Source organism: Lepidochelys kempii, chromosome 1 (assembly GCF_965140265.1).
Source record: "Lepidochelys kempii isolate rLepKem1 chromosome 1, rLepKem1.hap2, whole genome shotgun sequence".
Taxonomy (NCBI): domain Eukaryota; kingdom Metazoa; phylum Chordata; order Testudines; family Cheloniidae; genus Lepidochelys; species Lepidochelys kempii.
Window position 1 is genome coordinate 139,206,113 of NC_133256.1, and position 23,747 is coordinate 139,229,859.

Genomic DNA, 23,747 nt, shown 5'->3' on the forward strand with positions numbered 1-23,747 from the left:
CTATCTCATGAAGACCTGGTGTCATTAATTAGCTTTTATTGCTGTAAATTATTTATAGCAAAAAGGATAAATAATATTCTTGAGAATTTTGTGCGTTACATTTTACAATTTCAAAGTGCTCTTCATAATTTTCAAATGATATCTTTGCAAAAAAAAATTAATCCTACATTGTTAACACTTTACCACTGAAGCACCAATGAACAATGTTCATCACTTAAAATGGCAGTTTTATATTCAGTTAATTATCTCATGGTAGATTAGAGATGAGGAGGCAAGGAATGGTAAAGAAATGGACCAGAATGAGTAGTTTAGTGTCAGAAGAGCTACAGAGGTACAAAAGAGAGGGACCTCATGTTGTGGGCGTTTCATGCATGGAGTGGCTACACTATCATGTCCCTAGCCTACAAAACAATATATGCTACTATTCTTCTCATGTCCCTTATTTTGAGCTTTGGTTCTAACTATTTTTAGCATTCAACTCTGTAACTGCTTTTAATTCTAATGTCATACCTGGGAAAGTGCAGCAGGGGAGAAGGGTGGCAAAGGGATAAAGAGCAACTAATGTGAAGTGAATTCTCCCTTTCCTTCTGTCTTCACAAAAGAGATGAGTGGAGACAGTTCACCCTGATCATCTAAAATGGGGACTATCAGAAATAATGGTGTTTAAGAAGAGACTTAATAAATACAAGAGTTTTAAAGGAACTAAAAACCAAAGCAGCCTGTCCGCCAACCAAAACATATAAGTTCTTTAAAACAGCAATTCTCTATACATTGCTCTTTATGGTTCTACATGCAGCTCTCACTGCGTAGATGACTGATTAGTGATCCACTCAGTTTAGTTGTATCTCAAGAAGAGACGCACAAAAATGCCAGTCACAGAACCATCTGCCTAATACATTGTGCAGCACAGGGAGCACTGAGCAAATTCAGCAACTCCTATGCTGCTGTTCAGTTACCCTTTATCACACAGAAGAATAAAGAAACAGGAGCAAGTAGTATTCCCTTCCTCCACAACAAGCAAAAATGGAGTTCCTCTTCCTCCCAACAGCCAGCATGAGGTCTACAGGAAGAGGAGGAGGAACTGCCAAGAGGATTTATATGAGAGAGAGAGAGAGAGAGGATGATGTTTGTGTCAACGTATAATAAACGTGTGCCATGATCAGGCAAATACTGTAATAACATCATATGATTATTTTGTGGAAGACAAGGGGGGGTGAGGCAATATATTTTATTGATAATTTTGTGACATTCTTAGACTCCATTTGATTGAGTGGCTCTCTAAGCTCAGTGGCTCTCAACCTTTCTTACTGTACCCCTTTCAGGAGACTGAGTTGTCTTACGTATTCCCGAGTTTCACCTCACTCAAAAACTACTTGCTTACAAAATCAGACATAGAAATATAAAAGTGTCACAGCACACTATTACTGAAAAAATTGCTTAAATTTCAGTGTGTCGTATATAGAGCAGTATAAACCAGTCATTGTCTGTATGAAATTCTAGTTTGTACTGATTTACTTTTAATGTAGCCTGTTGTAAAACTAGGCAACTACCTAGATGAGTGGATGTGCCACTCCGGAAGGCCTCCCGAGAACCACTGCTCTAGCTGTTAAATGTGGGGTGAGTATGGTAAGTGTTATGCAAGCATTTCCTACTTGCAGCCTAGTAACTTGAAGTTACTAAATACAGGAAATAAAGTTTTCTAACTGCAAATATGATGTAATCACATTCCATTAAAAATATTCTTTAAGGAAAATGTGAATACAGAAGAAGGGTGGTCTTGTAATTAAGACACCAGGCTAAGACTAAGGATTTTGGATTAAATTCCTGGCTATGTCGCAGACCTCCTGTCTGACCTTAAACAAACCACTTTTCAGTTCCCCATCTGAAAATAGGGATAATGATACTTCCTGCCCAGTAAAAAGTGGACTAAGACCTCCTCTCATTTCACAAAAAACATTTAATATCTACCAGATGGACACCTCAAATTTAACTATATTAGATGAGTAACTAAAAAGTGAATGGGTCTATATTTAATTTAATTTATTTATTTATTATTTAATACAGAGCCCGTTTACCAAAAAATTCTGTATCTTTACCAAAAACTACCATATGTAGGCTTGGCAGAATTCAATTTTTTAAATATAATTTTGAAGGACAATATCAAAGTTTATTTTTAAGCTTTTTATTTTTTAATTTTCTCAGTTGTGGAACATTGGAGGATGTCAGACAATTATTTAATGACCGTAGACACTGAGATAAAAAAAGCTTTCTAACCATTAAAACACAAATTGTCGACATCACATGTCAAAATATGCAAAGTCAATATCCTTAAATAAAAAAGTTCTCAAGCAGCATTTTTTTTACTTTACCAATCTGGACATTTCAATTATATCACTGATGGAAATATTTTTTGTTGGTTTGTGTGTGCACAGAAATCAAAGTGTACCAACATTCACTGATAAAAATCGAATTCTCCCAAGCCTAGTCATATGGTATTTGCAGAGCACTGGAGTCTGTCAATTCCAAGCCATCTGAATCAGACGTGGATAATTGAATACCTCTACAGTTCTGGTTAAGGTCAATATGTGCATATTCACATGTGAATGTGTATATAGTAATCATAAACAAACACTATTTATAACATCATGCTCAAATAAATTGGTTAGTCTCTAAGGTGCCACAAGTACTCCTTTTCTTTTTGCAAATACCAACTGTGTATCTAGCTCATCAGAATATCTGCATGCACTGTATTTGTTTTCTTTACCTATATACCTGCTGGAAATGAACTACTAAAAAGAGACGTTTTCTAATGTAATAGGAAAAGTTTATGGCCCTAGACCAGGACAGCACTTAACTACATGCTTCATTTTAAGCAGAAACTTAAATCCTATTGACTACAAGTGTATTCCTAAAGAAAGATGCTTTCTTGAATTGGGGCCTACACAAATCCAGTCCTAAACAGCTATCACACTATCAACTTAAAAAGAAAAAAACAAAACAAAAACCTTTCATTATCCCGTTCTGGTGGTAGTAACAATCTCTTTCAACATTTTAAAGCAGCACATATAAATGTTTACGTTGCAGAAGACCCTAATTTGAATTTTACCAAAGATAAGCAGAATTCCAAGCATGCATATGTCTATCAAAACCTCACTGATCAGATTATCCACACACGAGATAAATATAATTGCTTATAAAAGTGAGGGGAAGGATTTTGTGCCTTTTTCACTAGGTATTTCGTTACATACAGAAGGCATGAAAAAAAGCTAAAAAGCTTTTTCCCCCCTGCGTATTAGAAATATTAAGTCTTGTCCTCTTGTGTCTCTGGTTCTCCTGGGAGATTAGAGAATGAATGGACCTCTCTGAGGGCTCAACTGAAAGGGTGAAGGTGGTGTTTGAATCTTTAACAAAAAGAGAGGTTTCAGAGTAGCATCTGTGTTAGTCTGTATCCGCAAAAAGAAAAGGAGTACTTGTGGCACCTTAGAGACTAACAAATTTATTTGAGCATAAGCTTTCATGAGCTACAGCTCACTTCATCGGATGCATGCAGTGGAAAATACAGTAGGGGGATTTTATATACACAGAGAACATGAAACAATGGGTGTTACCATACACACTGTAATGAGTGTGATCAGGTAAGGCGAGCTATTACCAGCAGGAGAGGAAAAAAAAAAACCTTTTGTAGTGATAATCAAGGTGGGCCATTTCCAGCAGTTGATAAGAACATGTGAAGAACAGTAGGGGGGAAAATAAACATGGGGAAATAGTTTTACTTTGTGTAATGACACATCCACTCCCAGTCTTTATTCAAACCTAATTTAATGGTGTCCAGTTTGCAAATTAATTCCAATTTAGCAGTCTCTCAGAGTCTGTTTTTGAAGTTTTTTTGCTGTAATATTGCCACTTTTAGTCTGTAATCGAGTGACCAGAAAGAATGAAGTGTTCTCCGACTGGTTTTTGAAAGTTATAATTCTTGACGTCTGATTTGTGTCCATTTATTCTTTTACGTAGAGACTGTCCGGTTAGGCCAATGTACATGGCAGAGGGGCATTGCTGGCACATGATGGCATATGTCACATTGGTAGATGTGCAGGTGAACAAGCCTCTGATAGTGTGGCTGATGTGATTAGGCCCTATGATGGTGTCTCCTGAATAGATGTGTGGACACAGTTGGCAACTGGCTTTGTTGCAAGGAAAGGTTCCTGGGTTAGTGTTTTTGTTGTGTGGTGTGTGGTTGCTGGTGAGTATTTGCTTCAGGTTGTCTGTAAGCAAGGACTGGCCTGTCTCCCAAGATCTGTGAGTGTGATGGGTCATCCTTCAGGATAGGTTGTAGACCCTTGATGATGCACTGGAGAGGTTCTAGTTGGGGGCTGAAGGCGACAGCCAGTGGCTTTCTGTTATCTTCTATTTTATTATCACTACAAAAGGTTGTTTTTTTTCTCTCCTGCTGGTAATAGCTCACCTTACCTTAATCACTCTCATTACAGTATGTATGGTAACACCCATTGTTTCATGTTCTCTGTGTATATAAAATCCCCCTACTCTATTTTCCATTGCATGCATCCGATGAAATGAGCTGTAGCTCACGAAAGCTTATGCTCAAATAAATTTGTTAGTCTCTAAGGTGCCACAAGTACTCCTTTTCTTTTAACAAAGAGAGTTCCCCCTCAAAGTATTAATTGGGATCTTCTTTATGTGTCACACAAACAAAAGAAGAGCATAAAACAATTTCCACCCTCTGCAGGTCACCTACAAAAAGTATGGTAGTTTGCACAATGCATTTTTTAAATGAATATCCAAAGCACTAAGTTAAAAGTTAAATTCTGTAGGTACTTTTTGAAGTTTCCTTTTTGGCAGCCTGATGGTACAGTGATTTTATTCTGCCATGTTACTTTACATAAGAACCGGGCATTATTATTACTATTTGTGTTGTCATGTGGGTAACCACAGCTCTAATACAGACTCGTCAGTCTTGTTCCCTGCACTGGTAGTTATTTAGAACAAAGACCAGTGGGTGGAGGTGTCAACACAGGAATAAAACCTTCACTGAAATAATATTCTTCCAGGCAATTAAGTAGATGAGTTATTATCAACGTCACAGGAATCTATTTTCCTGCACTTGGCACAACAGGTGACAAAAGGAGTCAGTCAAAGTAAGGAATAGGAAAGAAACCATAAAGCTGTCAGTTCTACCTTATCATAAAGTTGAGTACTTTGGGGACAGAAGTCATGCTCATTTGAAGGACTCCAATGACAACAACGACAGAATTAAGTTACAATATGTACCTTTTCTACTGGTGGAAAGTCATTTTCTACTTCTATTGACCTTGGCCGTAGCTTTATTGGTTTGTCTTTGAAGATATCTCCAAAACCAATCCCCTTGACCTTTTTGGGTTGGATTGCTGCTGCTCCATTGGCTCCTTCTGATTTTGTGCTGCTTGAGTCACCACCATCACTCTCAGAGCCTGTAGCATCTCTTAAACCTGCCAAAAAAGGGGTTGGGGGGAAGAAACGTTAGATATGGAGCTTGACAATATTTTAAAAACAGAGAATGGTGGTCAAAGCAAATAGCAGCTCCTCTCACCCCCAACGCATAGGTAAAATTGATGTCCTTTCTTTATGCCAAGTACTCATTCTAGGGTTTTTTTATTTCATCATTTTCACATACGTCTTAGAACTTCTCCCAATCCACAACATACATACACACACACACACACACACACACACACACACTTCCAATATCAAAATATTATCCCTGAAGAAGGCCACTGCTATACATCAAAATATCATTTTTCCCCAGACACAGATCACTCAAAAGAGAGTCCAAGAAATTAGAATTAATTTCAGTTCTAGTTCAGCTATCATACTTATGGCACTTAAAATTCAGGAGTCAGACCAGATATACTATACTGTATCTGTATGACTCATGTCAAGCCAATTTTGCAGTTAGTATCTAAAGATACATTACCTAAAAGAGAAATACAAAGCTAAAAGCTGTTTAAACAAATTTGCAATCAAATAAGTGGCATAATATTATCCCTGCTGAAGAATTACATTTCTCTGTAGATTAGACAGCCTTGTAAGAAAAGCACACATGCACACCCTCCTCTAGGAATATAATAAATCAAAATTGACATTCCAATTTGCTTTACTACTCTCAATGAACAGGAAAATCCAAACTTACCTGAAAATTTCCTTTCTTCAAGTAATAAGGTCCACAGTTCTATTACAAAAAGAAAAGGAGTACTTGTGGCACCTTAGAGACTAACAAATTTATTTGAGTATATACAATGAGTATTTTAAATTCAGTCTGCTTGCAGTTCAAGGGCAGAACCAGAACTACCAGGAGGGAAGTGTCAGCGTATGCAGATGACACACCACACTATCTATCCTTTACCACACACAACCACACAACTACCATCAAGACAGCCCAGTACTTGGATGAAAGCAGCTCTTGGATAAAGAAGAGCTGGCTGAAGCTGAACCTGAGCAAGACAGCGATGATGCTGGTGCGCAGAGGAGAGTATTTTGAAGAGTTTGGAGCCTCAGTGTGGTTTCTATTGGTAGAAGATAGACACCCATAATTGGTCAATTCAGTCCATAGCTTAGGAGTACTCTTGGATTCTTCGCTAACACTGAGCTCTCACATAGTAGCATCTGCATGTAATGCTTTCCATCTCTGCTTGGCTAGGAAACTCCATCCCATCCTGGTGGATGAACACCTGGCCTTTGTCACCTTTCAGATGGACTACAGCAATGGGCATGAAGCCTTCAGCACTTCGGAAAATCCACTGGCACAGAATGCTGCAGCGCATCTCCTCAGCGACACAGGCTACCATGACCATATCAAACCTGTCCTCCACTCTCTCCACTGGCTTTCCTTTGAATTTCTAATCAAGTTCAAGGTTGCAGCCTTTATCTTCAAATCACTCCCTGGCCTGGGCTCAGGGTATCTAAAAGATCACCCACCTACAAAGCTCTGGGGTGAAGAGTGTTTGACAATTACACTCTGGCACAACAGAACTCTCAACAACAAGAGTAAAGCTCATCTGTGTGGGAGACAGAACATTCTCCGGGGATGTTCCGAGACTGTGGAGTGATCTCTCCCAGGAATTAAGGACCAACACAAACACCACCACTTTCTGCTCCAAATGCAAGGCACATTTCTTTCACCTTGCCTTCTCTTACATAAACACATAGCAACGGGTACACTGATATTTAAAAAAAATGCCTTACCAAACCTAGACACTCCACTGCACACGCTTCTCCCTCTGGGGAGAGAATACAAGAACACACACGACAGCTGTGTAAGCACATTGCTAACTGCATTACTGGAGGACACTCAGATACTAGGGTGATGAGTATGGTATAAAAACCATTAGAGAACAGACTAGAATGCCCTGCCTCTTGAAGTTCTCTCCAGTTGAGGAAACTTCCACAGCCAGGATAACTCAAATCTACTTTCTTAAATTACAGATCACGTTAAATAAACTTTGAGGAAAAACACAATGAAGTATCCTACTGCAGATCATGGTAAATTCTGCCTAATGACAATAAACCCAAATCCTTTTATGTCGATTTCCATCTCTATTCTGAATGACCATTTGTCTTCAGGGCAGCTGGATATGTGCACCTTATTACTTAAAGAAAGGAAATTTTTAGGAAAGCATAGATAAAATTTCCCATTTTTCTTAGTGCTAATTAAAATGGGTTTTCATAGTAGGGTGCCTCCAGGATAGGAAGCAAGATAATCTCTTAAATATAGACATCCAAAACCAAGTAGATTATATATCTCCTCCATCTTCCCCTGGGTACCAAGGCACGGATGAGACTTCTTCCAAAACAAAGGAAATGGCATTAACTGACACTGGATGACCAGTATGGTGAATGAATGGCAGACTAGCACATTTTATTACAGGAGATATGACTATTCTGCCCTAAGATTGCCAGTTCTCCTAAGGATTGGATGGTGATGCATAACTAAAGCAGGGCTATTTCTTGAGTTTACTTAAGGAATGAATGCTATGACAATTGTGAGGACTACTGGGCTGAAATTTAAGTACAATACTGGGTCTCACAGAAAGCCCCAAATTTCAAATTAAAAAACCCTATTCTGATTGGAGATAGTAGCCATTGGGAGGACTGCTCTAATGGATAGGAAATATGGTGACACTTGCTGAAGAGGTTCCATTTGGGTAGTGAGGTAAGGAGCAGGATGAGGTTACAAGGTTTTACTCTATGACCTTGTGAGGTTGGAATAAGGTTGCCGCCCTAAGGAAACATTAAATGTTGGGATATATACAAAGTTTCCTTTTCTTGAACATGCTGCTAACATTATACTACAGAGACCTGACCTGTTTGCGGGACACTCATATTCCCATATTAAGGTCCTCCTGGAGGAACTTGAGGTTATGTTTCACTGATTTAACAGGATAGTTAAGCTTTGCACCAGCTCGCAAAGTAAGTTTTATTTGCTGACTTCTCTTGCTTGAGGTCCATGGGAGCAAAAATCACTTTCTTCAGCTATTCATTTTGCAGCTGTCTGGTCGGATGGAGGACTGGTCTTGCAACAGCAAACGTCCTTTGTGAGAAGGACGCTTCCCAAAATCCACTGCTAGGTTAATCAACCTGGAGAGCCAAACTCTCTTCAGCCAGAAAGGCATAAACAGTGTCACTACTGCTCTCTTGTTCTTATCTTCTCTATTGTCCTGGGAAGCTGTGGAAAAGGCGAGAAAGCAAAACAAGGACTTTGTGTGTGGATGCAGGGGGGGAGGTAGTGAGTGATATCACGCAGAGAGGCACTTTATTTACTGTTTCCAGCAAAGCAGCTGATCACCAGCTGACCAAACTGATGATGTGTGAGATATTCTTGGGTTTAGAAGCTGATAAGGTGCTGGTTTGTCCCCAGGCCTTAAAGGACCCACTGCCATACCCAGAGTCTCTTTCCAAACTCAGTTTTATGTTCCAAACATAGGCAAAATAAAAACAGTTCATTGGTGAACCCTGGATTGTAGCACCTAGGGGGGCTTCCCCTTTGCCTCTCAATTTTTCCTGCTTCAGGGCCTACTGTAGGATTCTTTCTTGCTCTTTTCACAGAGCACTGCCTCCCAGCTTTCTCCCTGGAAGCTGCTCCCCTTCGGTTCCCATTGCCTTCCCTCTTGGCACTGTAGAAACCACGCCCAGGGAACTTCCTGTTGCTCCTGCTTCCTTACTGACAGCCTGGATCTTCACAGCCCCAGATGCTGCTCCACCCTCTTAATTGACCAACTGGGAGCACCTGTTCTAGCACAGGGGAGCTGGACCTGCTTCACTGAAAGGGGTCAGCCACCCTGTGACAGAGCCACTCTGATAATCCAACTTCTGCCATGTAAGTCTTGGTGTTCATCTCCTCTTTGGTGGACAGTGCACTTAGAGACAGGAAACTTCATTCTGCCAAGAACAAGCAAATTTCTCTCTGGGTTAGGGCTGAATGTGTTCTTTCTAGTCATTATGAAACCCTATTGGACACAATCACTGCCGTCACTAGAACAGGTCTGTTATTCATGGAAGAAGCCATGCTCTGAGACCTCAATTAATTATTGTGTTCCAGCTGGTGGATGATGTGCCTTCCTTTTCTGGTGCCCATTCCCTGAACCGAATTAGGAAGGTCCCTTAAAAGTAATAAAAATAATCTGATTCTCTAAATGTACTAGTTGTCAGAGCAGATAACATACAATTGGAGCTAGATCTTTGCCAATGGATAAGATAGAGTAAGATGCAGTGGCAGTACCCAGAATTACTGGATATAGGTATCATCTGAACTCATTGAACATGCCTCTGTATGAGATCAGAATTCCCAATAGGCTCCGATAAAAATTGGATTTTTGTTTCTGTGACACCACTTGTTTTCCATTAGGGGCAATCTTCATCTTCTGTAACATTTTTCTGAGATGAGACCCTGTATCTGATAGTATTCCATCTCATCCCAGGTCTGTTATTGACTTTCCAGGCACAATGTGTTTGTCCTGAATACTCCAGGAACTGTGTCACTCTGTGTGATTGATTCAGCTTTTCTCTGTACAGAATCCAGATCAGAAAAAGGGTCTGGGAAGAGATAAGTGAATTTCCTTCTTCCCTAAAGCCAATATTATTTCTACCACAATGCTGGAGAGACACTCTGGGAGCACATGGAACATCAAATGGTAATGACTGAAATTGGGAAAAAAATAAAAGGCTGCCATTCATCTGCAAATCATAAGTATTATCTAAGGATGGTTAAATGGGAATGCTTTGAAGACAAACCTGCATTAAGAATTTATTCAGATGTTTCAGACTCTTTGTCCCCAATTCTCTGAGGCTAGAAACAAGAAGGTGAACCAGTTGCAACCCTCCAATATGAAGCAGGTGATGGATGATTTCATTCATTTAGTGGCTGAGACTGGAATGTGTTGCTGAGACTGGAAATGGAACAAAGCTGTTCTCGTAATTTTTGCACAGCTCCCTAGTGACCATTATCCAGTGACCACATTTGATCAAAGCTACAGGTAACTCTATTGCTTCAAAATTGAGAGAACCTGGCACTACTCAGGGGTCTATCTCCAGAAAGGGCTGGCTGGGAGACCTTCAGATAGCTCTGGGGCAATGTAGGGCAACTACAGACCCTACCCTACTCTTGTTCTAGCTGCCTGACAAAAAAGTATTCTTTCCTGTTGTGCTTCAAGTTGCCATATGATTTGTACTCGCTTCTATAATGTGTGTCCAGAGTCAGGACTGTCAGTTGAATTTTTTGATTACTATGTGGCCACAAGTAAAAATCTCCCCCAGTTAGAAACACCGAGTCCCTGACCACCAGGGAAAATAGCTACTTTATTTTCAGTAAGGGAGGAGCAGGAGACACAGGCCTTTCCTTTTGCTTCTGACTTTTCTTTGCCTGGCTCTCTCCCTGAAGCCCATAGGTGCACCAGCTGCTGCCAACATCTCAGAAGGGGAAGCAGAACTAAGGGGACAATCTCCCCAAAAAATCAAATACAGCCTTGGGACACAGCTGGCAAATAGACAAACACATTATGGAACTGAACTGTTAGTCTAAAAATCTGAAATAAAGTTTGGCATTTTCCTCAGAAAAGCTCTGCTACAGGGAGGGCTGGCTAAAATACTGAAGAGAGCGTCAGGAGGCAGGGCATTCTCCTTCAGACAGTGACTAATAGCTTTGGTTCTGCCCACTATTAACATTAAACTGTTGAAGCTGGGAGAGGAGCAGCAGCAAGAAGTTAGATTTCCCAAACCTGACTCTAGGAAGCTAGACTTTTGTCTACTATCTATGAGAAGGTAGGGGGCCGCAGACAGACATAAAATGGTATAAACATGTTCATAGCCCTAGTATTGTCTGCTATTTATTTCATTTACACAATAAATGTGTTAGATAATTTAGTATTCATGCAGGTAAGAGTTTAACAACACTATCTCCAGAGGCAGCTCAGACCTAATCCTTTCTCAGAAAACCACAGCTGTGTCAAGCCATTTCAAGACTTGACCTATAACACTCTTGCTATTTGTCTGAGGTCTCCCCAGAGCAAACTCTCCAAATTGTGCCAAACTATAGTGGTTTTGAGATTAGCACAAATGGGGACTAGAAGGACCATCAGATTTAATTCACTAACAAGAGTTGTGCGGCATCAGTCCAGGATTCTGGAACACAAAGATATATTCAGACTTGATAAGCTCAAAATGTTAATTTTATCACAGCTGTTTATTTTTGTTTTAACTCTATTCAAAACACAGGAAAAATAATTGTTTCTAAATATAAATAAGTGAAAAGGCCAAAAAGAAAAAGAAAAAACATTTTCAAGCTTCAAAGAAAATTCTCTTTTAATGTATTGTTTAGCAATTTCATTTTTATTCTTTGTTCTGTACTGCTACTCTTTATTTCATGGTATTGGCAAAATCCCCAAACGTAATTGGCAGAATAGCCAGTAGCCAATGTTTCCGCCTTGCCTCCCTGATGCCCTCTAAGCTTTACCAGACCAAGTGATACAAAGGTCAGCTGTTCAGAGGCAAACACCTGAGACAGCTAAGAGATTTTCCTAATTTGGTCTGGCATCCAGAGAGAAATGCTGTCAGCTGTGTTTAATGGGATAAAGGGAGAACTGTGTAAATGGAGTTTGTTTCTCTCCCCCACTGATTTTAAGGAAGAAAGGAAGAGAGAGAAGAAGTATACTCTGCCCCTCTAGCAGAGATTGGCAGCATGGGATTGTGGAAGTCTTGGCTGGTGAATTTTCATGGGATGGGTGGTTCCATGGTGACAACCTGATGATTATCTTGTCAAGAAGCGAAGCAGGAAGGGTCCTTCCTTCCCGGTGGCAAGCAGGAGAGAGCAGGCGCGCGCATACACACACAGCCCACCATGATTCGTTTGGTTTTTTTGCGCACCCAGCACTCGTCTCTGGCCTTGTTTTCTGTGAATATCCTATGTTCCCTGATGCTAGGTTCACACTACCTCAGAGTAGTATTAAAGACAAAGGAAAAGCAGTTTACGTAAAACTGCTTTAAAATATTGGTTCAGAACAATGTTATGATTATGAATGCACATTTTGAAAAACAAACACATGCTTTATAATCAGGGTAAAACCGTAATTAAAAATGCTTCTGCTGCAGTATATAGTGCATACAAGTTGCAAATTTAGACTATCCTCTGCATTACTCTATTTATTTATTTATTTATTTATTTGATCATCAGATATATTCTTTCAGGAGATGTAATTCTGTAATCCAAACAGTGTCATTTCCTTTCAGCATGTTCATTTTCCTTAGCACAATGATTCTTGCTATGTGACAAGCAGCCCCAAATTGTTTATTCCTTAGCAAGAAATCATGCCGGGTAAAGGGGAGTGGTTTCCTGCACCATGGAGCAGCATGCATTAGACGTGCAGTGTGAGCACAACTCTCTTTGAATTGTCTTTAACATGAATTCTGAGCCATCAACATTGAAGTTGGAGCCTTTTTTCCATTCCCCATAAACGGTCACAGAGTATTCTCACAATTTAATTTTAGACTGGTTATACTGTGCTTCTGTCTGCTGCCTTCTTGATTTCTGAATTATATTTATCCCCCTTGTTCTGAGTGGCTGCAGAAACACATTGCTTACACTACATGAAGGGACTTGTAACAATCACAATCAAACAATATTTCTTCCTGACAGCCAGAGGAAAATTGTCTATTATAAGCCTGATAAAACATTTTTTGCGGGTGGGTTCTTGAATCTTTGGAAGGATCTGATGCATTTCTCCCTCTCCACCACTGTTTTTTTTCCTTTTCTCCATCTGCACATTTGTTTTTCAGGCAACATTTCTCAGTATGCTAATTCTTATTCAGGAAAATTGTGCCTCATGAAATGTTCGCACTGTTGTTTCCTCAAATGTTACTTTACACTGTAGCATCTCTATATTAGTTATATTTTCTCTTTAGAAAGCAAATACTGTAAGCAAGTTAAGAGACATTGGAGAGAAATGGAAAAGTTTAAACCTCTCCTTAAATTTGTAAAATTCATGATGTTTTAAAAATTGTGTGAATTAACTTTGTTCATATGATGAGCTATTTCAACAGTATTCATATTATAAATAGGTAATGAATCATATATTGCTTTCTTTGAACTCTGACCAGCAACAGTTACTCAAGGTCTAGAAAATATTTTTAAAAGGAAAAAAAAAAAGGTCTAAACTGGTGGAAGAGTAGAAAGCACAAAAGAAAAACTACTCACTGGTAATTCTGTTTGTAGCAATCCTGTCTTCTTCCATAACACTAAACAGCAGCTATTACTGACAGCATTATGGCTCCACCTATCAAGGCAAAATATCTGTCAATCAAGGCATTAAATACGCGCCAATCTGCCTACTTCCTTCAGTTACGGCACTTCCAGATGAAAAGAAAGGAAAAGAGAGAGAAGGAGAAATTAAGACAAAATAAAACAATTCCAAGTAGAATTCTTTGAGGAGGCATGGGAGGAGTGTAGGATGGGAGAAGAGAGGACTGCGATAAACAAAATTACTGGTGAGTAATTTTCCTTTGTCGTATATCCCTCTTCAAACCACCCTACCCAGAAGCAATTTCCCCAGCATACTACATTTTGGCTTACTGTATAGTGGAGCCTGCCATACCTAATGGCCAAAAAGTGATGTCAGCAGATGAGGAGAGGTCCAAGGATAATGCTGAACGTAAATGCAAGGAGATGATCTTACAAATTTCAGTGGCAGTGTCTCAGTCCTTGGTGCTCAGAAAGAGCTGCTGTACCCTAACTGAATGGAATTTAACAATTTTAGGACATGGTCATTTAGCATGATCATAGGCTAACAGAAAACAATTTTTAATCCACTATATTAATGTCCTTTTATTATGACTTTCAAAACAAAATGAACTCCTCTTGATTTTCATAAAATCCTTAAATACAGTGGAGAGGTAAAAACTTCTGAGCTTGTTTGAAGGCCTGGGAATGAAGTTTCCTCTGCTGTGAAAGTGGACAATCAAGACACGCTTTAGGAAGAACAGTGAGTTCCTTAATATATACATGTGAATTTACTTTTGAAATTAACTCATGGAGAAGTCAAAGAACTGTCCTATTTTCAAGTAAGATTTCAGGAACAGGAGAGAAGAAATAATAAAACTCAAATCCTTCATTCCGTGGGCTATCATGACTACAATTAATTAGGCTTTCTTAAATGAAAATGTCTTTGTGGAGGTGTCCAAAATGGAGGAAAGTGCACCTGAAGAATCAAAAGAACACTTTGTCTAAAACCAAAAACCATTGGGTAGGATATGAGAGGAGGCAGGTTTAGCACAGCCTCAGTAGGGCTGCCCTGGAAGAGAGATAGTAAAAGTCAGTATAGAGAAGGAGTCTTCTCTGCAAGATGAGCTGCTTAGAGAAATAGGACGAAGAGTGATAAAATACCCCCTTTGGGCACTGGATCATGAGAGGGCATCTCTGAAAGCACATGGGAGACCAGATTCTTGCCTCGTCTCAAACCTGCCCAAAGAGGCTTATCTGTAGGAACCTCTTCTCAGCTTTCTAGCTTCAAATCCACACACGGATAGCCACAGAGACCATGGATCTGCCTGTAAGTCTAGCATTGTCAAAAGCAGTATCACAGAGATAGGAAGTTGCGTGGGAAGAATCTGAAAGAATACAGAGGGCCTCACAACTAAGTTCTAGAGAAGGACCACCAGGGAAGAAGGCAGAGAAACCACAGACCAAGTGGATTGTTCCAGCTGGGCTGAGAGCATGTTTGAAACATGAATGGGAAAGATGAGCCACAAAAAGAAATGAATGCCTGCAAACAGACAGCCTATGAAGCCGCGGCTGAGGAGACAGCACCCTCTTTTGGGAGCTGAGCACCAGCACCTGCACTGAACCAGGAAGAAGGGAGAATGGTAAAAGCTCCAGTCACTAAAAAACAAACTGTGGTGGATGAGAGGCAGCAGAGCAGGGGACTACTGCCCTGGCAGACTCAGAGTGTAAGAGGGAGTGTCCACTGATAGAGGACGTACCGGTCCAAAGTCTCTGGGAGGCAGGAGAGCAGCAACCCACAGCTAAGTGGAGGGGCAGAGTAAGGGTGGGGAAGGATGAAGACCAGGGAGCATTGTTGTCACCACTGCATTGGAGGGAAGCACATGCCAAGATAAACATGAGACCTCACTCCCTGTGCAGGGCAGAAGTACTGATCACTTGTTTCCCTAGAGTCAGAGAGTGAGAGTGGACAAGCCGAGGGGGTTGTCGTGGTGATGCTTGATCTCTGGCTGCTAGACTTCTGCATGAGAGAGCAGTTTGTGAGGAGCAGAGGATTTCCATTTTCCTTTCCTCCTCTCTTCTCTGCCCATCTTTGTCTTTGACTTTCATCTTCATATTTTCTGCCTTATTCTGAGAGCTAGGGTTGCAGTAGGAGAAGAAAAAGAAAGGAGGAAGATCAGGAAAGCATGTGGAATGAATCATGCACACCATGCTTCCAGGATAGAGGAGCAAAAAGCCTGATCATGAAATGAGCAGACTGGTGCTTAGAAACTGGCCTAGACTGACAGATCTTTTACCTTCTTCCTGTGAATGGTACATTACATAGAGCCATAATGCTGTCAGTAATTGCAGTCATGGACAGGACAAGAGAAGATGGGTGCACAAATGTAATTTTTAAAGAATGCAGGGTTTTCTCTTTAAAATTCCTTTACACTTTTTTCTTGTAAGAAAAATATATTTGATATGTTCAACAATCGTTGCATGCAACAATGTAAAAGCAACAACACACTTCAGAGGGTATGGTTACGCTCCAGAAACCTACAAGTCTCACATGGCTGAAATCATCAGACCAAAGACTTTTCACCCCACTCCACACCTATGACCGAAAGCCAACACAATTGACAGCTTGTTGCGTGCTCACATACATTGTATAGATATATATAAACACACACACATGCACAGAGAAAATGAGAATACTTTCTCAATACGCTACGATTATGGCATCTGTCAGCAGCAAATAAGAGTTAGCTCACAGACACATCTACAGGTAGTGCAGCCATAAGTGAGTAATGGTGACACACTTTACAAGTGTAGATGAATCAAACATATATTGAGGAGTAAGATGTCATCTTTAAAACTGCCTTTTGAATTTTAATTACACTCACTGTTATAGCGTCTGTAGCTGTCAATCTTTGCTTGTGCCACTCTGTACAGAACTGTCCCATGAAAGGCAGACTTTCCTGACAGGAAATGAAAGAAAAGAAGGAAAGAGGAAACAGAAGAGGGGAAGGAGAGATCGAATGATGGTAAAAAAGAAGGTAGAAGAAGAGTTTTTAATCTGTACTTTCAATTACTAACATTTTAAGAGTTCTATTAGCAAAACAATGAGACCATTAGCTGCAATATCTGACTGTACATGAAGTTACAAATATTCTCACTGCATGTATGTCAGATAGGGAAATCTCTCTTGATTTTGCTAAAGCCACCTTGGTTGAGTTGTATAATGTATTGTTTCCCATAATCTCTAATGGCCAAATGAGAGAAAATTTGGCCCATAAAGTTTTATTTTACAAGTGTGAATGAACAGAAAATATGTCTCCTCTTTTTTTGTCTCTGTCTGAGATTTAAAGACAGCCTGAAAAGACTTTTCAAACACTTTTTTCTTGTTTGTTTTTTGCCCTAGGCCCTGTCTATAGTAGGGAAATTTCTATTAATATCACTTCATGCCCCTGATATAGAGACACACTTCACTGGCAGGTCACTGAATACCAGCATTCACTTAATGTAGACAGGACATTAGAAATACCAAAAACAACGTTTTGCTGAGGGACTCATTGAAGGTTTCAGATATGGATTATGAACTTTAACAGTTCTTAACTGAAGGGATGACATGTTGACTCTTAAAGACATTTGTTTAACCCAGTGGTTTATTCAGCTAAATAAGTGTTATCCAAAAAACAAACAAAACATAAAGAGCTTTAAACAGTCTGAACAAAGACTGCTTCCCATTTCAGTTGATTAAGGCTATGCCTTTACTGCCAAAAAAAAGATTGTGGGTTTTGTTTGTTTGCTGTTTACAGTGAGACAGCTAACACATTAGCTAATACAGATTTCATTACATATTATTCTGTCATAGTCCTACCAGTTCTCCAGTCATCCAAAACATCTTCTAGGGGAAAAAACAGTTAGAACTGTATATATACTGTAATAAACAGGCAGAATAAAGTATACAAATGAAAACATCCAACGCCATCTGTCTACATAAGCAAGCAACAACAAAAAAAAAGCACAAAGCCCTCCCCCTTCTCCTTTGCAGATCACCTTTAAGTGAAAGCACTCATTCATTCAGCTGTTAAGAAAGCAGAGAAGGAAATGTTTGGCTGCGTGACAGTGAAGAGACAGCTGAAATGTAAAGAAGTTAAGATGTATTACATTGCCTAACTAAATCATTAGCTCCAGAGTCTAACATCAATCTTAGTACTGGCGCTCATGATTTCTTAGAGATCATGGCTAATATGTTTTATAAATATCCAATATATTAAATTAGACCTAGTCATAGCTTAACTTACACACAAGCAAAAGAGATAGCAAGATATATCCAACAGTCTTTAAATGCTGTGATATTGCCTCAGGCATATTAAAAGGACTGTGAAATCACCCCCTTAAGATAAAGGAGTACTTGTGGCACCTTAGAGACTAACCAATTTATTTGAGCATAAGCTTTCGTGAGCTCAAATAAATTGGTTAGTCTCTAAGGTGCCACAAGTACTCCTTTTCTTTTTGCAAATACAGACTAACACAGCTGTTACTCTGAAACCCCTTAAGATAAGACTTTCATTCACAAGGTTATAATACTCAGTTTCATTACACACGACAATTTTCCTGATCTTTTGTTAAGCTGTAATGAGAAGCTGTGGTATTTCAGAATATCCTAAAACCAAATAAACAAATGCAAAGACAGCTGAGAAATCTAGCACACACAACTTGTGGATGTTATCTACTACCAACAGACAACAACACTTTGAAATCAATAGGACTCCTGGAAAAATAAGGAGTTACTCAATGTGAGCACAGGTATGAAAATCAAGCCTTAATGAAGTATGCCATGCGTCTTCGAGGACAGGGCATATTACAGTCATTTTACAGATCGGCCATACATTTTTTAAATTATCTCTGATCTTACGAAGCCCTTACTTTCCAAAATGCCAAGGCACCCAGAACTCATTGGAAATTACAGTTTCTCAGCCCCTCTGAAAAACTGGGCCCAACTGAGTTCCAAACAGAGTATCCAAGAACAGATGCCACCTTTAAAACATTTGGTCCAAGTAACTTTTTCAAGGTCATTCAGTTGTGGCAGTGGTGAGAAAAGGACTCTGGATTCCTCAATCCAAGTCACTTCGCTAAACTACTACAAAACATTTGCTTGTCCTAAAAAAGAGACACAGCATAAATAAAGAGAGACATCCCCAAATTCCCATAATTTATATTTTATTTTCTTACATAGAGGAGAGGGGATGGTATTTCATCAGAACCAATCTTGGAGCACCAAGGACATACCCACCTGCACTTTCTCCACTCTGAGAGCCTTGAGCACAGTCCCTGTCTATCTGACCTATGGCACTGGACAATGTTCTCTCCAGAGATAGTAAATAAGACTTATTAAAAACCAAATAATGACAATGTTTTGCATTTCTACAGTCCATTTCACCTGAAGATCCCCAACTGCTTTACAAACCTTGATTAACCAAACTGCATAAAAGACCTAAAAAAGTGGACAAGTATTATTATACCCATTTTTCAGGTGGGGAAGCAGAGTTAAGTCACTGCCCCAGATTACATTATAACTTCCATTCTGCAATTGGATCTTCATGGGCAGATCTGAGTCTGTGCAGATCCCCATTGATCTCCACGGGGCTCGGCATGGATGCTCAGGCCACACAGACTTGATTGCACGATATGGATACAAGTTTGTCATCCAGAGTAAACATCTAAGATCTGACTCTGAGTCCTGTGTTATAATCCCTAGATATAGTCCACCTCAACCAGTGCTACTCCTAGGCCATGTCTGCACTGCACCACAGTGGGCACTACAGTGGTCTGAATGGCAGAGCACACCATAGTGTTGCAATATAACTGTCCTGCGTGGATGCTGCTGGACTATAAAGTACTTAGTTAGCATTAACACAGTCCTCTTTCAAATAGAACTGCATTCATGCAAACTAGATACATTTTAGTTTGTGCCAGTAGTGTCCACATAGGGCAGTTAGATGGCAACATTTTGGTGCACTCTGCAATTCACACCCGTAGTCCACTCTATGGTGCAGTGTAGTCAAGCTGCTACAAAGCCGAGAGATGTTATAGTCCTACACTACATGATCCTACCATCTCTCAAGAAACTGCAGCACTAACATCCCTCGTCTTCCTCCAAGCGAGGAACTGAGTTGGAGGCCTGAAATTAGATCCCTAAATTAAGTAACATACTGTCTCTTGATGTATTTATATTTGCTTGATCTACAACTCTTCCTTCTGAAAAAATAGTAAATATGGATATTTTAAGTGGCATTTCCCACTGATGTGTGTGCCTAATGCCTATCTAATGTATAGATTTTTAATATACATATTGAGGTACCTGATGTAGCCTTATAAATGGCCATTCATTTATGAGGTAACAGCTGTAACCATTACAAGAGACAATCCAGAAAGAACTCAGTCAGTCCTTAGCTCCCTTGGAGGAACGTGTATGCATGACTTCCATACGGTCCCAATCCTAAACTCATTAAAATGGATAACAAAACTCCCATTGTTACAGGATCAGGCCCCTAAAGGGATAATGTTAACTTGGAAATTGTCAATTTTTAAAAAATAATTACAGAGACTACAGCTGAGCCCTAAGTCCCCTTGCCTTTATTTGTGGCTTCGTAATATTTTTTCCATTTTAGAACTATTTTGCTGCTGCCTGAAACACCCACATAAACAACTGTGAAACTGGCTAGTGACTAAGCACATTCAAATATTCAATTTACACAAAATGAAAAAAAACAACATTCTCTCACTCTCTTTCAGATAAAGTAATCTTAGGTATTACTTAGGAGAGAAGGTACAAGTGATTTTAGACAGATGTAATTTTTATGTTGATGATGTCCCTTTAACATGAATTTTATAATTGGTAGGGTTTTATCAAGCAAAGAGGCCCAAGGGAGCAATCTGATTACTTAACTAAATTGGTTACCTATGTCATTATGAAAGGATATAAATATTTTACACTTACTTGCCTTTGTCAAATCTGTTTAAAGCCTTTTCTGGGACACTTATCATCATAACAAGTGAGCACTTAAGGCTAAAAATGAAACATTAGCAAAGAAAAGGAACATTTTCCCTCTCGTACAGGAAAAGGGGGGCCCATCCTGGAAATCTACCTACCTATAAACATTTTTATAAAGTACCCATCAGTGTAGAATCTAGGAGATAAAATACAGATTCCAAATTGAAGCCTCTATGAATTAACTTGTGAAATGTTATTGACAAATTGGGATTAATTCTATGAAACTTCATTGCATTTATATTAAAAACATTATAATTGCAAGTAGTAATTTCAAAGTGTAGCCTGCCTACATATTGGAACATATAACTTCAATATTACTCCTGCAGATTAATTTCCTCCCTGCACCTCTCTTTAAATTGCTGAATATTTTTAAAGCAGGTTAATTTGAGACTGAAGCAGTATTCTCTATGAAGATCATACCAACCCCACGCATATAGAGTTGGTCACTAATACCTGTCCGTATAAGAAATTAGAAAAACCCTCTTCCAAACACTACAGTAGGCTTTTATTTAACAACCTTATTTCTGTCATATAGAATAAAGACAACAAATGGCCTGGCAGGGAGCAACTTATCAAGTAAATGTGCACTTATGCTAAAATATGCAAATACTGTGGGAATATTTTTAAAACACAGGATCTAGTGACCACAGAATTTGGAGATAGTGCCAAGAATCTTTACTTGAAGAAACTGAAATGCAGCAAGACAGAGAGGAGTATCCGATTCATACAGAAGCAAATTTATGATTCAGGTTATTCTTCTCCTTACATCAAGGAAAAAGTTACAAATTGGGAGAATCCACTACCAAGCTGACACTACTGCAAACTTAGTTACCAAACATGCTTTTCACCTGCAGCAGTATTGAAAATCCAGGTGAGCGGATGGCGCAGTGGGAGAACCAAATCTGAGTCCTAGTTCTGGCCTTTTGCTCCTTTGGCTAGCAGGGATTGGGAATGATGGATGTGGAAGTAGCATGCTCAGCACCTGGAGGGAGAAAGTGCCGCATGTCCCACACCAATAATTATGAATCCTTAAATACCCAGGAGGACTCATTGAATAAGGCCTGGCACTCCTAGTCCCCTGCTAAAATAACTAAGTATAACCATTGTATAAGCGTTTTGGTAATTTTGTTCAGCTACTGCATGTAAGGACAAAATGGTAGTGTATTTTCATTATGAAACAGAAGCCCTAAAGTCATGAAATGGCATCATTTCCTTGGCCCTTCACAGTTGTAGCTGGATTGGTCTTTAATGCAAAGTGCTATAATTAAGGGGAAGGTGCTAATACCCATATAGCATCAACAACCAATCAACCTTTTCCTGGCACCAGCTTTAGAACAAGGCATTCTGAAACTCTTCCAAGCAAGAGGTAAGACGATCCCAGCATATCAGCAAGTCAATAAACAAGAAGAGGAAAAATAGACTGACTTGATAATACTTTGTTCCTTACTTGGCTTTACTAGTTGTTCCTCCTGTGCAATTTCCACATCATCAGAATCAACAGAAAGTTCCTTTATGAAGTTGGAAGGAAACATGCCAGTCTTTCCATTGAGAATTCCTTCCCACCAGCCCTCCTCCACCTGGAGCAAGACAGAAACAGAACAAAAAGGGGTGTTAATATATACAGTACTTTTTTTATTTAAATGTTTTAAAATACAAATTGTATGAATAAGAACAAATGTGAAAAGAACACTGATTTTGAGCTGTTTGTATGCATTTCTACAAGAATGGGATGCGATTTGCATGTGTCCTTTTTATATGCACGAGATGGATGTATATTATCTGTGCACATCTGCAGGTTTTTTTATTTGTTCAACCATGGGAGTGGACAAGCCATTAAATAAAATGACTGAGCAATACTTCACAATTACAGAGCGCCAAGCACACTTCACATTTGTAAGAATTAGTTCAACCACCAAGGAAATGCAGCGGTTGAAATATGACAGCTCGTTAACTGTGCGCAGCAACACCACACCCCCATTCATGACAGGATATGAAAAAGAACACTAACTGAAAAATTCCAAGTCTTTACAAGCAACTTCTTTAGGTTTCCACTGCATGACGTGACACCACGTATTATGTAAAAGTTAAGGAAACGGCAAAGAACTGAGAGAATATGAAGAACAGTACTAATGTGTGTTAGATTGCAGTAGAGTCAACAGGACCTACAGAAATAAATAATAATGGGAGAAAAAGAAGCAAGCAACTTCCTAATGTAATTTCCATAGAAAATAAATACATCACCTAAAAATAATTCATTCCCTCATGTGTAACCTATCCAATATGGAATGGGAGCATCATACTAGGAAATGACAGTCCCTAAATACCAGATGCCTTTAGGTTATAACATGACAGCAGGGAATGATTTATTCTCTGCATCAGATAAACATATCTTTGACAGATTAATATCTTCCATTCATCAGACACTGCCCATCCACAAAAAAGTGACAGGAGAGGACAGCTTCAGTCTGTGAAATATCAGTCTCTAATGTGGTTTCACCCATCTCCTTTCTGTCAAAAAATAAATAAATAAAATAAAATTCTGAAAACCAGATTCCAAGTGCTTTGCAAGTTGTAGCTGTTTACTAATTTTTTTAGAAACAAAAAATTAAAACGGTTTCAGTTATTTGCTAAGAACTCAGCTATATAGCAAATTTTGTAAAAGTCACAAGTTTTTATACTGTAAATCATTTATTAAGAACATATCCAGGATGCCAGCAACAACTTATAGAAAATATTTTCTCAACCTATAGATGAAGTAGCTGAATCTTAAAACCCAGACATATACTGTACCGTGATTTATTTTTGTTTGGTTACTTCCTTTTGATATATTACTATAAAGTACATTTACCAAGTTATTTTTACTGTAGGGTTTTTTCTACCTCTTGCGTCTCATTCAAATTCATGTCCTTTTATGCTGACTTTTTGCCTTTAATTTTGAATGAAATGCAA

At 39.2% G+C, this 23,747-nt stretch overlaps 1 protein-coding gene across 3 annotated transcripts in view; it reads right to left on the reverse strand.

The window, feature by feature from the left end:
- SH3KBP1 (SH3 domain containing kinase binding protein 1) overlaps nucleotides 1-23,747 on the reverse strand; it is a 339,518-nt gene that overhangs the window by 128,239 nt on the left and 187,532 nt on the right. For all 3 annotated transcript variants that reach the window (XM_073356811.1, XM_073356821.1, XM_073356827.1), the window contains 4 exons: nucleotides 22,246-22,375; nucleotides 16,642-16,716; nucleotides 6,185-6,223; nucleotides 5,287-5,483 (listed from right to left, as the gene is read on the reverse strand). In XM_073356811.1, the coding sequence (XP_073212912.1) occupies nucleotides 5,287-5,483; nucleotides 6,185-6,223; nucleotides 16,642-16,716; nucleotides 22,246-22,375 (441 nt within the window). The remainder of the gene's footprint in view (nucleotides 1-5,286; nucleotides 5,484-6,184; nucleotides 6,224-16,641; nucleotides 16,717-22,245; nucleotides 22,376-23,747) is intronic.